Here is a 16,793-nt window from a genome sequence, read left to right as displayed (position 1 = left end):
ACAAAGACCAGCAATGAAATAGTAATTCTGGAAAGATCCTGTGAGCTTGTCTCCAATTCATGTTTCTATTTGCCTCTCACTCTGTATCATTTTTTCTGTCTTTCCAGCTTGTTTCTTCACTCCCTTATCTCCACTTTTTTGACATCTTGCTCTTTCTCTCACATTTATCATCCATCAGAGGTTCCTGATTCTCAGATTATCCCGATATCTTAAGCATTTTTTTCCAGTACGTATTCCTCAAGGCCATCTATCCATTGTCACATTAGGCAATGCTTTTGACACACGGTGATGCTCAAAGCGCGTGTGCCGTTAGGTAAGCAGTGACTAGGGAAGGAGGACAACAAAACACCACTTTGTTCAACATGTCAACATCCAAGGGAAGATCAAAACAAAACACAGAGAAACAAGTGAACACTCTACCATAATTTCTGCAACACCTCCTTTCTAGTCTAAAGACCAAACAATTATAATGTAAAACAACTAAGAAAACAATCATGTCAAATCTGAACTGGACTCTCAAACCAGGATCGATTGTAAATGCTACGAGCAGGGCTTGAATAGTGTAGGCACAACATGTAAGGTGTGGGACACTGGGGAGTTTTTTCCAGTAGCATAACCAGATTAATGTGATGCTTCCTGCAAGTATGTAGATCTAACTTAATATTTTAAAAAAACAACCCACCACCTATGTATATATCTGCTGAATTATAAAGAGGAAGGACAGAAACATTTTAAAATAGAAGCCAATTAAACTTCAGCAGATGACCAGGCTGAGATGTAAGTCAGACAGGAAGAATAGCTAGCTAGGCAGCTCAAAGACCAAGCAGACAACACAAGTTTCACAGAAGGAAATAAAGTTCAGCAGCTTTACTTACACTATAAATAAAACTTTTAGTTAAATCCACAGGAGTATCCTGTGTTAACTTGTCCTTTTTTAATAGTACGTCTGCATGTTATGACATGCAGTGATAAGCTGCAGCCCTTTCACACCAAATAGATGTGATACAAGAAAGGTTTGCACCAGGCTTGAGGACATTTATTTTTAAAAAAAAAAAAAAAAATCACGCATCTGCTTTTAATGTCCAGCACTGTTTTATCTCAACATTTGACAAGCCTACATTTTTGTTTTTTCTTTTGTAGCTCTAAATTCTAAGATGACTCCGAACAGCAGTGTGTTTAAGAGTTCCTCAGGGATGAATATATCTGTCCTCAAATCATAACCTGGAGCAGTGGGGACATGGGCAAATGTACCTAAGCATGAGGAATTAAAATACAGAGAGAAGAAACAAATTGACCAACTTTGTTGTAAAGTCTAGGACAGAACAGGAGTTCAGAATTTCTAGACAGTCACAAGTAAAATGATCTCCCAAAATCCTTAAAAATTTTGTTTATGTGTTTATTTTCATAATTACACTCTTTACACCTGAAATTTCTCATCCTATGAAATTCACTGAGTCTAGTATGTGATTCTTCATAAAACTGGCCTGCCTACACAGATACTCTGCTGGGGTTTTCCAGTCCAGTCATACTCTCCTTCTTCCAGCTCATTTCGCCTCTGTAATTCAATCTCTTCTCATCTCCATAGGATGTGAGCAATTTGTTCCTGCAAAAGACATGTTCTGTTTCCTGCTCTTCTATAGCAGAAACCCTGGGGAATCCTTGTGGCATTCCCCTGAGAAAGCACATAACCATAAAGGCAGGGGTTTATCAACTGCCAGTGCCTCGTGAAGAACAGGCCATTGGTCGTGCAACACAAATCCATTCTAACACAAGCATCAAAAATTCTGGGTAATTTTTTTTTTTTTAATAGACATTGTGCTTTAGATATATAAAGATCCATTAGAACCTCAGATCTCAGTATCTATAGACACTGAGAAGATGGAAGGAATTCCAATACTTATTATAGTCATGCAAAAAAAGGTATGGATTTACTGGAGGGGTTAGGAAGCCCTCCACTCCCCTCCACAGCTCCACCATCTCCAGTTTATTACCCTGGAAACTAGTGACTGCCAACAATATTGTACCACAGCCTCTCAGCAGCAGCAGGACTGTCTGTATGTTGTACTCCCTTCTAACCCCTGTTCACTTCTCATTTTTTTCTACCCTACTGAAAGAAGCAGGGTAAGAGCTACTCATTGTTGGAAGATTCTCAGTACCCCTTCCCCACTGACCTCAGGGAATATGTTTTCTGGGTCTGGTTCACATACACTTGTCTCTACCTACAATCTACAACCTGATGGTTGAACCAGGTATGTAGAAAAGTACCCATCAGGAATTTCCAGTAATTTAGCTACTTGAGATAAATTCACAGGATCTCTACTCTGTTCAGGAGACACATCGCAATAACAGTGGCAAGATTATAATACTGTCAGAATTCAAATCTCAGGCTGCAACCTGGCTAACTACAGAGACAAAATTTCCAAGTGCTGAGACTGACTTTCTGTCCTGCAGTTTCTCTAACACGCATTCAAAAAGAGCCTGTCTTATGAAAAGAAACCCTAAACTTTGTCTTACAACAAATGATCATTTTTCTGCTGAATTCTTAAGCCCTTCAGCATTTACACGCAGCAGTCCTAATTTCATGGAAAACATTACAATGCTATCCTCAAAGCCTGAGCCATTAATCATGCAAAAATTGTGAGTAAGCCCTAGTATGCTACTCAGTCACCTAAGTAACCTTTCTTTTTGCAAAACATGTGATTTTTAGCAGAGATAAAACAGTATCTTAAATGAACTTTAGCTTTCCATTCTCTAAACTAAAGCTATTCCCTATAAGTCATTATTATAAACAGAACTACCAGCACTGAAACAGTAAACTTACAGATGATTACAGGCTCTGAACAGATGCAACTCAAAGTCCAGGACTTTACATATCAACTTACCTAAGCTGCTTTGCATAGCTGAGTTCAATCTCTGTTCTTTCTTTTACAAACTTGATGTACTTTTCCAGAACTTCAATACCCCATTGCGTGTGTTTTTCTAAGTTGTCAAACTGGTCCTGCAATGAATCAAAAAAATAGTTTAGTCCCATTAAACACAGATATTACTAAAAATAATTTCCAAAGTGCATATCACCATAAAGAAAGTGTTACTAATATTTTCCATTACCACAGTTAGACATTTTTGCAGTGACACAGGTTTTTAATCAACAGAAATCTGTCTTAAGATGAGACCAACTCAGTAACATTCTTCATTCTTCATTTCTGAATCAGTTTCATTTCAGAAATCCTGGCAATTCTACTGAATACCATCTTCTAACATAAAGACTTAGACAAAAGATAAGAAATAGATACTCTTGCCAGTATTTTACTCTACTCCGAAGAGTTAATAGGAGTTCCATGAATTTAGGGTCTACTCCTAATTAATAATTCTGATTTTCATCTTAAAAATATAGATTTAGACTCCAGCTTTGTCAGTGTTATGAATTTAAAGTATCATTTAGAACAGCTAATAATCTTTTTACAGAACAGAATTGACTTCCCCTATAGCCTGTTTTGTTCTAAATCAGAAACATACTAACAAATGATGATGCAAAAAGTTACATTAGCTATGTTTACAGTAAGTTTTTTTCTCCACCTCCACTTATATAGTTGATACTTTGTTCTTCAAATATTGTTGCCCTCAGAAACAGTCACACATGTTTTCAATAAAATCTTTTTCAATCAAGAACATTCCACAAGTCAGTTTGGGATTTGCAAATGCCAAGAGAAATTAAGCAACTCTAAATCCAAATTAATTATCCAAGCCCGTTTATTACTATCTGCAGATTTAACCTAAAATTACCTTATTTTTTAAAATTTGGTTACTTCAACAATACTCAAATTCCATCATCATCCATTCCACAGCATTTCAGAAGTCAATGTTTCTCCAAGACTCGAAAAATACTTGAATTGTGATACACTGAATACTTATCCTGACAGAAATACATTATAAACAAGGTTTTTATTATCAGTCTGGTTTATATGGCATCAGGTTCCATTATGGTTTACGTGGAAAATGAAGAATAAATTTGTACATCTACAGCACAATGGTTAGATTTGCAACATATTCCAAAAAAGTTGTACACAGCAATAGATTTGGGTCAGATGCTTAGCTGCCACAATCAAAGCTTCTGACAGAAGCGATGCTTCTTTCTATCTGCCAAAGATTTGTGCTTGTGACTTTCAGCTTGTAGAGCTATCATTTAATGTTATCAAAGCAACGCAAGCCTACTTCCTTAGCTGCACATAGTAGAAAAATAACAGAAAACTACTATGAAGCCTAGTTTAGGAATATGTCACTTTTAAGCAAATACCACTTTCTGCTTTGTAGCATATCTGGCTCTGACAGTAAGTTAGATCAATATCAGAAGAGATTCTTCCAGCATTGAACAAACCAGTCATGTACACAGAAGCTGCTACAAAACTGCTTTAGCTGTATTTTGAAGGGGAGAGACAGAAACTATATGTAAGAGGAGGAACTTTGAAAAACCCTAGCAAGAAGCTAGTTAAGACAGCAGGTAATATGCATGGAAGACGACACACAGTGTTTGTGCATCTGCATATTTGCTCTGGTTTGGCATAAGGTACCATTTTAAGCCAATTCAGCCAAACCAGTCCAGGCTTCACTTTAAATTACATCAGTTTTAGTCAATTAGATGCACTGGGAGGAGAACAGCAAAAGGGCAATAGGATAAAGTGACAAAAATAGTAAAGAACTTCTAAGCTCCATTCCCCAGGAACTAAAAAGAAGCGGTTAAAGGCTATTGGGGGGGGAGAAAAAAAAAAAAAAAAAAAAAAAAAAAAATCAAACTACACAGAATAGAAGACTGACTTCCAGAAATATCAATCACCCTTAAACCAATGTAACATCATTCACTCAAAAAGAGGATGTACATATTCTGCAGAAAGCAAAGACATGGACTAAGCCAGTACATATTTACATATAGACAAATCCTTATTTCAGACAATTTCACAACTGGAAGAACACAAAGATGACACGGGTAACACCACGGACTTCTCCTCCTCCCAGAGGGCACAGGTCAGGAAGGAACATGGTGTGCTGGCTGGAACACAATGCCAGGATCACGAGGCACCTTCTGCTCTGCTTCAAACATACAACCTCTGAATCTCTCAGATTATGCTGGTGTCCAGAAAGTAGTGCAAACATGGCCCTTTTAGGATTTCTGATAAATAGTTCTTATAGCTATCTCACACCCTAGTCTTCCACAGTTTACATTATTTAACATAAACACATGCATAGAAAATAAATACCTACAAGACAGCCCATTACTCACAAGTTTACATGCATTCACACACTCAACTTTGAGAAGAAAAATCTCAGGGAGGGAAATCCACTCCCCCAATCCCTGTAAGCAAATTAAGCCACCCTTATCAGATATACCATCCCAGTAGCAAAAAACTAACTTAGTGACCTACTGCAACCCCATACAAAGAGAAAAGGTCACGGTTTCCCACAGGAAAGAATGCCTTTCAAGGAGATCCTGCCTTTCAAGGTAATTCGGACTGCTAACAGCACAGAAAGATAGAGCAGGTTCACCGTGGAAAGGTTGTCTTGGTGGTGGCTTGTCCAAACCTCTTCCACCACCATCACCACCACCCTGACTCAATTCTCAAAACATCATTTAGGTCAGAGTATGAATAAAATCCTGAAAATGGCTCCAGGTAGCTACCTTAGTTTGGTCTGTTATCCCATAGATGGATCTGCTGGACTGTTTCAGTGGCCTCACTATGTCAAGTTTGGTGAAAGAAAACTGCATGATGTACAGTGGACAGGCAAACACACCGTGGTGCAACTGTCAGATAGACCAGCTGTATGAAGATGCTTACTTTCAATTTATAAAGTAAGCAGAGACACTTGTCCTGAGCTGAGCTGCAACCAGAATCTCAAATCAGATAAACTACAAGCAGTGACCTCTGCTATAAAGAAGCAAGACAAGATGAAAAGTTTGCTAAAGAGAAGAGTTTCTGTCCTTTGCCAGGCATGGAACAGTTTTGGCCCAAGTGCCATTTCACTAAGCAGCCAACGCCCCACAACAGTGTGTTACACTGGGGTCAAGTATTCCATTAACCCTTCTCTTTTTTGTGTTAAGGATGAAAATAGTCATTAAAAGTAGCAACACTATCACTTGATGAGCACAAGAATCCCAAGGAAAGGCAGTGCAGCCAGAGAGACCCAACACAGATGGTCCTCCTTGTTTCATGGATCTGCTCAGCAAGCTGAAGGCAGGCAAAGGCTCTGTGTTACAGCCAGTGAATTGCTGGGATGACAGAGTACACAGAATGCTTTAATTGTAAAGCATAACCTTTAATTAATGGAATCCCAAAATCCAGGGATGCATGCAATCAGTGCAAAACCAGAACTTTAAAAAAGAGATTTTTGAGAGCAATTAACAACAATATCATGCCTTCAAACAGTCAATATTGAAAAGATATTATTTTAAATTTGCTTTAGTATTTCCAAATTTCATTACAAAAGTGCATTAACACATGGAATGTGGAGAGTTAAAAAAAATCTCAACTATTCCGCAGCAAATTTGGTCTAGTTTTAATATCCTTAAAAATTGCATTTTCACCCTTCTCCATCACAGACTGCCTCCCACAAAAGATCTCTCAGAAGCAGACTGCTAGAAAAGTAAGTTCTTCAAAAGATTCCCAGACCCCAGTACTATGTTTCATTTCTGTTGGCACTGAACTCCAGAATCATTTACAGCTGAAAAATAGCTCTTCATAGTAACTAATCCCAGCAAACAAAGAAGTCTCATGAGGGGGGCAATGTCATCAGTAAATTAGCTAGTGCTTTGGTTAACTCAAGTACTTGTAGCATCAGGTGCAAGAAGCTTCTCGTACTCAAACTGTAAAACTCAATGAAGATTTTCAAACACAGAGATCAATAAAGGTATCAGTGTCCCACTGAAGCCAGAAGAGGCTGGTGGCTGGGGAAGCATCTACCTTTCAAAATGAAGCAATAGTGCAGCTCGTGGGGATTTCTCTGTCCCTGCTCTGAAGGAACTTGGCTCTACAACCAGGAGCAGTCTAATGAGAGCAGCACTTGGTTTCAGCACAAAGCACACCATCCCTGCCAGCGGTGGATCCAGGTTTAGCAGGTAAAGTGTGCCACTCACTACAGCTCTGCAGGTTCAGTCATCGGCTGGAAGATGGCTCCTGAGCTGCTGTTTCAGCTTTCAGTTTCAACATACATAGTCTCCTCTGTTCATTTTTGCAGTCTTCTCACCCTTCCAGTTAGGGATTGCATTAGGAAACAATAAATTCCACATGGCTTTAGCATTCTTCAAGGAAAAAAAAAAACCCGCAAGACAAGAAGCATGACAGCGTTCAGCAAGAATGCTCCCACCGGACCACAGTGCAGGGGGGGAAACAAGAGGTCACTTTGCACCTGTTTTCTCTGAAAAAGAAACACCAAAACATGTTCTAGAAGCATTCGCTACTTTCCTCTGACTCAGATACTGGTTTACATCTAAGGACACTCTTGAGCAAAACACTGCACTGACAATGAGTTCTATATCACAGCAGGCTCCCACCACAGCCTTCACATTACTGCCTATGGCCTTTGGCTTTCCAACCTGCCAAACGTGCCAGTACAAACACTTCATGCCTTCCCCAAGCGATGGAGGAGTTTGAATATATGAGCTGACCCACCTGACTACACGTGGGTGGGAAAGCAGAGTCTCTGCTGCAAGCTGCTTGAAACAGCATCTTCGTATTTGTTCAGAGTTTAAGTCTTGAGCACGCACCCAAAAATTAAAGCTCAAAAAAGGAAAGAACTTTAGTCATTAACTCGAATGGGAATTGGACATTCAAGTACCCAGAATGCTTTGAAAATTTTATCCCTAAGGCAAAGTGTGTTTTTAACTTCATTTCTGTTTCCATTAATTCTCTCCCAGTATTTTTACCACTGCCCAAACAACCTCACATTCAGGCATTCTTTCTGAAACTCAGCTGCATGCTTGTTACATTGACAATGCTTAAAATGGAAATAGTACTGCCTATTTGCTTTTCCTCATTTTAATGGCTACTTTAAGCTGTCAAATCCCCTCACTTCTCAACTGTTCTCTCCTGAAGTCACATTCCCCAGCTATGCAAAGTATTTCGGGAAGAAGAAAGTTAGCCATTTAAAAAAAAAACAAAACAAAACAAAACAAAACAAAAAAAAAAAAAAAAAGAAAGAAAAGCTTTCTTCCCATTTCTAAGCCACATAACATCAAGTACAACCAATTACTGAGCAATAAAGAAAGTGTTATTCATGTGGTCTTTGAAGATCAGCTCAGTAAGATATTCCTTCCTCTTTCAAGAGTGCTTCCATCTATTGCAAAATAGTTCAACACAAGGCTTGTTCAGATCCAGTGATGGATGGGACCTTAATTTGCCACCAAGGAGCTTCAGCATTAACATCTACTGAAATAAATGGGGTGTCCTCACTATTCTTGAGTTACAGCCTCTCTGCAGCCAGACACCACTCACTCAGGTCGCTGTACTCCCCGGGTCTGGGAAGTGCTTTTCACAAACGGAAAAGCTGATGACATGGAGTCCAACTCCACCATACACCTAGGCCAGGAGTCCTGGGACTTCTATTTGGTTTCAAATGTAACAAAACATTAGATTCTGGGAGATCTTACGAAATAATTCCACAATTTTTAATCACTGTGTCAAACCTGCTCAGTTTAGTTAGGTGCCAGTGTTTACTGTACCAGTAAGTAGGCTGAACTGTCACTGTCACTCCTCCTGCTATTGCCAGAGGCAGTGGTGCGGGAGTGTGAAATTAAGAACAACGCTAATAGAGACAAGTAGTGAAAAAAGAATATGCTGAAAATTCAGATGCTAATAACAGAAAAACAAAGCTTTCATATTTAGCATACTCCTATAATTCTAATCTGGCAACATAATAAAAGACCAGTGATTCTTAAATGTTAAGAATATTTGAAGACTTTCTACTGTCTCTTTCTCCAGATAGTTCAATTCTGTTTCCTCCCAAAATTACTTGTTTATCCACTGTCCTAAAAACTTAAGTAGGAATAGGGGAATTAAATGCTATTTTTCATCTCTGGTTCATACCTTCTCCTCCCACATCCCTTTTTTTTTTTTAAAAACAACCATTTCTGTAGTCAAAGAGGAATTAAAGTGAAGATCGAGGATGCATTACATTGTTCAAATTCTAAATTACTTTTTTAGATTGCATGGTTTAACAACTTCAAATTATAAAAATAATTAACGAGATGATGAGAACTTCACAGGCTTGGTTAAGTCCCATATGGATCTACAGTGCTAGCAGAATACAACAGAATTCAGATCACAGATCCTCAGAGACCTACAATAAAGCTATATGCAAATGTTAACTGTATTTAGGCAAATTATAATGAAAGAAAATGCATAAAGTACAAGCTACCACTGCAAGAGACTTCCAGAAAAGAGAAATGAGCAGAAAATATGAAAGCACTTTCAGCATCTGTTGACTCAGCCACTACTGATGAGACAACTTCCCACACAAAACTTGTCGCTACAGTGAAATCCTCAGTTAATGAGAACTGAAACATCCGTGTTTATACATGTTAAATACATTAAGTATGACAACTAACCTGTTGCTTCACACAGCACAGAGAAGGAAGACTAAGAGCACCATGGAAGACATACCGATGGGACAGGGAGACCATCTCGTTCTGGTTTACATTCAAAGGATGCTGTGGCTTTACTGGCTGTTTTATGAATCTACCATTCCATCACCCCTGTATATGCGAGTTCTCATTCACAAAACTCTTTATGATGACATGCATTTTTCTCACGGAACTCCTATTCATCTACATGTTTAGTTTCATTTTACCATTTAAGTATTAACTAAATTCTTCCTGACTTTTCACCTTAAACAGGCACATTTCTGATTGAGCTGAATAGTAAATACCCAAGGAAAAAAAAAAAATCCATCTTACATTCCTGCCTCCATTTCCCCTTCATTGACATCCCTTAAAGTCATTTTTCCATAGAGCCCTAAAGATTTTTAACTATTCTTTTATCTCTTCTGATTCACCTCAGAACTTGATCTAGTTAGGAGCAAACAGACACAAAAATAAGATTCGTTGCTGCATCATTAGGCAACTGATTGCATTTCAAACTTGGGAGGTGGGGAGAAACCTCAGAAATCAAGAGTGGAAACAGACTATGTTTCATGTTGAAATATCTTTTATGTTGCTAGATAAACTCACCTCTAATTGTCCTACTTGTTCCAATAAACATTATGAATTAAGCAGTTTCTGGTCTATATTTCAGCCTTGAAATGCTTACTCTCTTAAGCGTTTTGCTGAAGCTGTAAAGCAAAATAAGTTCTAATGTTTATGACAAGTTTAATTTGGATTGGAAACACTGTTGCCCCAGTATAATAGCAAGGCCCTTTGCATAGCAAAGGCTTAATTACTCCTGAGACCAACCACACTCAGCTCCACCCAGAAAACCACCTTCCACAAACTCAAGAGTGACCCCTCCTGCTAATTAAGCAGAAGTGCTGTCTCACAGGCAGGTTTCGGCCATATCCTAATCCTACCTTGATGGAAACCTGACTGGAGTCAAACGAGAAGCACTTCTAAAAAAATCCACCTGAGCAGAGGCCAGCACCCGGATAGCAAAACGAATATTACAGCCACCCTGAGGCAAGGCCAGTTCTGGGAGCGCAACCAGATTTTCACGGCTCACGGGGAACAAATTAAATTGCAACATCTAACAAAAAGACCCAAAGCTGCAAAGGTATATCCACCACTAATGAAAATGCTGAGCTTGTCTTCATTCTAGTGTAGCTTATGACCTCACCGTAGAGAGGATGATGCACAACACCAGACTCTCAATCACAGTAGTAGGTTACTGAAAACATGACAACGAACAGCGGTGCAAAGTCAACCAGCGGGCTTTGAAAGAAGAGGAAGGAGGGAGGAAGGGCGAGCAGCTCCCTCAGCAGCAGCACTGAGCATCAGGTTGGTAGCAAGACACCTCCTCCTGCCTGCCTGGTCAGCGGGAGCACAGCCTGAGCGCTCGCGTTGGTGACCCACTTTAACACCTATTATGGAAGCCTTGCAAAACCTGACACATGGCTCAGGGGAGGACACTTCCCTCTGTGAGTACAACCAGTGTCATCAACTGCCAAGATGTTCACACACACACACTCTTAATGTACAATTCTCCCTGCTGACAGCTTAAACCGTGAACTGAAACTACTCCTTCCTGCAGCAGCCAGAAGCCTCTGAGTCACTGCTGCCACCCAGGCACGGGTGCAGGAGCAGTGGAGCTCCAGGAGGAGCAGATGCTCCTGACAAACCTCCTGGTCTTGACTTCAGGGCTGCTCTTACAGCACACAGCCTTCCTCACCGGAGCCCAAACCCTCCACCTCTGCCATCCCGGTGTCAAACCAAGCCTTCTCCTCCCCCTTAGCCCCTTGTATCCTACAAAGGATGTGGTAAAGCAGAACTTGTGGTCCCTCTATAGCAACAGGGTAAGTAACAGTGCTAACACAGCAGCCAGGAAGGGAGGTGAGAGAGGATGTGGTTGCTGGTACTGCAGCAGCTTAAAAAGATGCTGCAAGAGGTAAGACAGGGAGGAATAATTAATTGTCAGGACTGGGAAGGCAGGAGGATGTGAACAACTGAACTAGAGTGGGACAGAGCTGGTGAGCAATAGGTGATTAAAAGTAATAGCTACTGAATCAAAGGATACTGGATAGTTAGGGACAATAAGACGGTCCGTTTCTAAAAAAAAGCCTGGTTTTCTTGGAACAAGGGAGATTTTGATGTGAAATTATGTAAATTACATGCCTTGGATGGCACATGTGGAAGAACCTAAATCCATCTAGCATTATGTAGGTGCTGCTTAGTTTTTATTCAGTTACCTGAAAAGGCCATACAGAGGCATTAGAGACTTGATACAACTCATCTGCTGTTATCAGTGGGAGATGCTTCTAAGAAAGTTGTCTTATATCTCTTGAAAGAGGAAATGTGCATCTTGCAGGTATCAAAATTTCATGCTCTTGAAAAGGAGTATTAGTTTTCTTCGAATAAGGAAAAAGGCTCAAAAAACCATACTTTGCAATGTCCAAAGATACCTCTCATAGATAGCCATGCTGCAGCAGCAATTAATTTCCTTCCAATAAGTTTATACATTTTGAGGTTTGAGGCACTGCACAACTTCACCACAATCAAAACCATCTGTCATAAGCAGATCATTCAGAAATGAACACTTCTTTTCAAGCATACAATTCTGTTTATAAAATACATGTAAGAAACCCCAGAACGGGACACAGTTTTGTTTCAAAATACATTATAATGTGCAAATTACAACCTAGGATATAAGAAGGCATTTAAATACCAAGATAATAAGAGAGAAACCTCAACTAATGGCAGATGTAAGGTCAGAAATACCAACTTTTTTTTTTGAAGGACTGACTGCATTTTAATCTTTCTGTACATGTTCAGTTATTTAAACCGAAGACAAACATGCACATGCTGTGTCTCCTTTTGGTGATACTAACACAATTCAATCAATTTCAGTGAACTTATTCCTACTAGATATGGGGATAAGCAGTAGAATCTAAACCCTAAAATCCAGACTCACATTAGCTAAGCAAAAGCTCATAACTACTAAAATCTACTGAGACCCAGAGAGATGATGCATCTCTACCATTAGCATTAATGATACCCACAAAACTAGTTTGAAAAACAAAGAAACAAAACAAAGAAATGCTAACCTCTTCCTTCTGCTCATCCTGAAGAAATAGGAATGGGACAAGGATTTGGTTTTTGCTGACAGTATCTAGAGCTACAGCCTGAAAACTGCAGTGACCCACAGGGATTCACTGTTCTGTGCGTTATAAACAAGAGCTTTGAAAATGAGCAGATCCTGGTGCGTTTAGCTGTGCTGCTGGGATGGTATAAATCATGAGCTGCAGCAGAGCTCCAGATCTGAGCTGCCTCCCTCAGGAGTTGCAGCATGGTAACAATGCTAAATATATGTTGTTGTTGTTCCAGTAAGGTTTTTCAGTTGACAATGTTGCAACTTTTCACTGTTCCCCAGCACCATCCCACTTCCCCGATTTAGTACACACCCATTCTTTTAGTCTGAAATAATTTGAACAAATGCAATTTTAGAACTAATTCCCAGTAAGTCTTTTGGTGCTTGGCTACATCTTTGGATTAACTGTTGACTGATTTTCATCCTCTTTTTTCCATTCTGCAACACTCCCTTAACAATACCAGCTGTTTAAACAACGATCAACAAGATTTCTTGCCCACAGTTTCCCCTTTGGGCAGCTGTGTACTAATTATTAAAAATGAACCATACACTGTTCCTGCTTATTGCACGGATAACTACAATAGAAAAACAAACAAGCTTGCTGATCCATTTAAAAGATGACACACACACAAGAAAAAAGGCAATTCTGCCCTATTATCCAAAACCATACTGAATTACAATAATAGAATCTTATCCACAAGAACAATACTTCAAACTGTAGTACTCTGTGGGAATGTATTTTGAGGAAACTAGCTTTTTGCCCAACTTCTTTGTAAGCTAATGCCATACTGGATTCATCATGTAGAATACCCAGGTTGTTCTATGAATCCTCAAAGTGCACAATTTTGTCACTAATATTAAACTGTTCCAAATACAATGCTACTCTAAGCATGCAGCTGGAGTCTAGGAACTCCTCAATTTCAACCCCATTCTGTTGAATTCTTTGGAGGATAAATATTTGGGTGAGGGGTTTTTTTTGTTTGTTTGTTTTTGAGGAATTTGATTATTTTTATATAACCTCTTAAAAAAAAAAAAAAATCTGTGACATTGTTAAACTTCACAAAATAAGAGTCCCCGATGTCCTAGATCTGAGCATAGCCCATTTGGGTGACATTGAAGGGAAAATAAATAATAAATAAATATAGTAAAGGCTTTGCCAGGTATTCCTGGTATTCTCAATAGCAAAACTTCCGATCTCCTAATCTCCATTAAATAAATCATCTGTCAGAGGCAGAATTGAACATGTATGCAAACGTCATTTCTACACAGATGCTAATACAAAGATGTATTTATTTCTTAAACAAAAGAGAACAGCCTTTTCTCCTCTGACACACTTTCATCTCCTCCTCTGGCTGTGAAACTCTGAGAACTGACTACCAAACTCCACTGCAGGCACAGTGTCCTTACGGGACATTTATGCACAGGCTTGGGAAAGAAAAATATTGTAAAAGTTACTGTGATTCTGCTTAGCTGGAAGCTGCCTCCTAGAATCACTGGAGCAATGGCAATACCTAGGGTCAAAAAATAAGCCCTCCCTCCTCCAGCGCGATCCTCCCCTAAAGTTCAAACAAAAGCGCAACTCTGTAAACTGACTTTTCCCTCCTCTTTTCCATATTAAATGGAACAAACAGCTGAAAAAGACTAAAATACTCCTTTGCAGATAGGGTTCAAAGAATACCTTAAATACCATGACACTACAAACACAGTCCTAGATTTTTCAAGGGCCACTTCACACTCGGGGCCAAGTAAGATTACCACTACGCCTTAAGTATTTCTATCTGCCATTGCATTCCATTCTTAGCCCAGAAATTAGATATGGTGCTACTCCTCCGATCCAAGAAATAGTTAAGTTTCTGAAACAGGAGACTTCTCAGAATGATATATATGATTCATGAAATCTAATGCAATAGATAGAACAAAATTGTCCTTCTGAGTACATAGCATTTTAAATGTCTGCAAACCTAGGCATAAATTCAACTCAAATTTTAAACACAAAGCGGATCCCTTCAGAAGTGGTTAACAAAGTCTGTTCAAAGTGCATTTCATAATTCAGTATTATCCACTCATATACACTCCATTCTGTGGAGTCAAGCAACACTGGAAAAAAAAAAATAGATTAACTCTGGAACTAGGCCAGAAATAGAAAATAAGCAGAGAGCTGAAGAAAAACTGAAGAGACACTATTCCTTAAATCCAGCTATTGTGGTTTGTAACACTGCTTTTTTATTACTTTAAGACCTAACTCTTCCTACAGCTATGAAAATGGCAACCAAGACATTTAGCTAACATCCTGTCTAATATTTTCCTATTACCTTTCTGATCTCCGCTTTTCAGCTGATAGATGCTTCAGAAAAGGGACTAACCCCTGCTGCAGTTGCACACACTCTGCAGCGCTTCGCAGGGTGAGGCCACTTGTCTTGATTTTGACAACATTGTTTCAGACGGATCCCACTTGCATAAAATAGTCAAACTTTAAACTGAATCTTGCCAAGCCTCTCCCCCTCTGCAAAAGAGAGAGTACATGGCCACAAAACTAATCTACGATTAATCGATGATTAACAAACTACATTATGATCAAGCCAAAACTAATGTGGCAACCGTATCGCTGACATGTCCTGCTAGGGATCAGAAACATCCACCTGTGCATTCAAGTATATACTCGTATCAATAAACAAGGATTCCGATAGGTTTCTTTTCCTTTGTAGGGAGAGAGCATATACTCATATTCTCACATGCTCAGTTCTATTCCATTTCTATACAGTTTATCCTCAGGTAACAACTCCCATTAATTACAGTGTGAGCTTGTGTTAAACCAAAGTTTAAATCTAAGGAGAAGTAATCCCTTTCCCTTAACCAAATAATCACTGTATAAAACCTCTCAAACTCCCCTGGGTCTCCCCTCTCCTCCCAACAGAAGCCTCTCTGAGTTCTCGATAATAAGATTGCAGCAAAAAATAAATGAATGCATCACAGTAGGTGGAATAAGAAGGGGAAATATTGTGCAAAATGCTGACCTACCAAAAGCACACAAAGCATTTGTTCAGTAGTGACAACGAATAATTTAATCTGAGGCAAATTACCAAACAAACATCAATTAAATTACATGCTAGAGCACAAAAGGAAGTTCTCCCACACACATTTCAGGTTTGCAGAGTCAATAGAGCAGCATGCAGCAGCCAAGCCCAATGACTGCGATGGAGCCATCCAAGCTATTCACTTAAGGATACTTGAGATTCTCCACAGAACATGAGACAATTACAAGCATCTAAAGAGGTAACTTTAACCGCATCACACTAAAACATTCGAACAAGAACAGAGAGATCATGTGTCACTACACATTGTAAAATGGGAAGAAATCAGTGTTTCTGACCCTATGAACATGACATTCACAAAGCACGTGGAATTGGAGTTTTATAACACAATTATCTCTACCACCCATACGTTTTAAGTGTCCAACCACCTGATTAAAGTGCATGTGAAGCAAGCTGTAGCAGCAGCAAAGACACCCCCCCCCCCCCCCAGCTCTAACAGCAGCCCCGTTGTGCTAAGTGCTGCCTGTACACCCAACAGCTCTGAAACAGGGACCGGTTCGCAGAGAAATCAGACAAGCAGGGAACCACAGCACAGCGAGCGAGACACCGTGGTTTGCTGCCTGTCCCACAAAGATGCTGCAGTGAGGCCACGTTCTGAGCCCCAGTGGACAAAGCTCAAGTTCAGTATGCTAACCATACTGTGCTAACCAAGATAACCTAAAATTACAGTTTCTAGAAAGTAGGGCATGCACTGACTGTACAAACCTTCTAGCCTGGCTCCCTACAAAGCCTCTGGCCTCTCAAAATAGTCAGAATATTTTATGGAAATAAATGAACAACTACACTCACTTTTGACCAATATGACTTGGAAACCTAAGCATCAGGAATAAATAATGTTTCACCATCCTGAGCAAGAAAAGCAACACCCTTTGAACCTTTAAGTAAGGACTGCTTTCCTCAGTAAAGATATTCTGCTCATGAG

At 39.5% G+C, this 16,793-nt stretch overlaps 1 protein-coding gene across 23 annotated transcripts in view; it reads right to left on the bottom strand.

Moving 5' to 3' along the window:
• The window catches only part of FNBP1 (formin binding protein 1), a 102,752-nt gene that overhangs the window by 67,638 nt on the left and 18,321 nt on the right, over positions 1 to 16,793 (bottom strand). For all 23 annotated transcript variants that reach the window (XM_042786563.1, XM_042786564.1, XM_042786567.1 and 20 more), the window contains exon 2: positions 2,883 to 2,998. In XM_042786563.1, the coding sequence (XP_042642497.1) occupies positions 2,883 to 2,998 (116 nt within the window). The remainder of the gene's footprint in view (positions 1 to 2,882; positions 2,999 to 16,793) is intronic.

This window comes from Tyto alba, unplaced genomic scaffold (assembly GCF_018691265.1).
Source record: "Tyto alba isolate M040663 unplaced genomic scaffold, T.alba_DEE_v4.0 Super-Scaffold_11, whole genome shotgun sequence".
In the NCBI taxonomy this organism is placed as follows: Eukaryota; Metazoa; Chordata; class Aves; order Strigiformes; family Tytonidae; genus Tyto; species Tyto alba.
The sequence above is the reverse complement of the archived record's forward strand: the minus strand, read 5'-3'. Positions and strand labels throughout refer to the sequence as shown.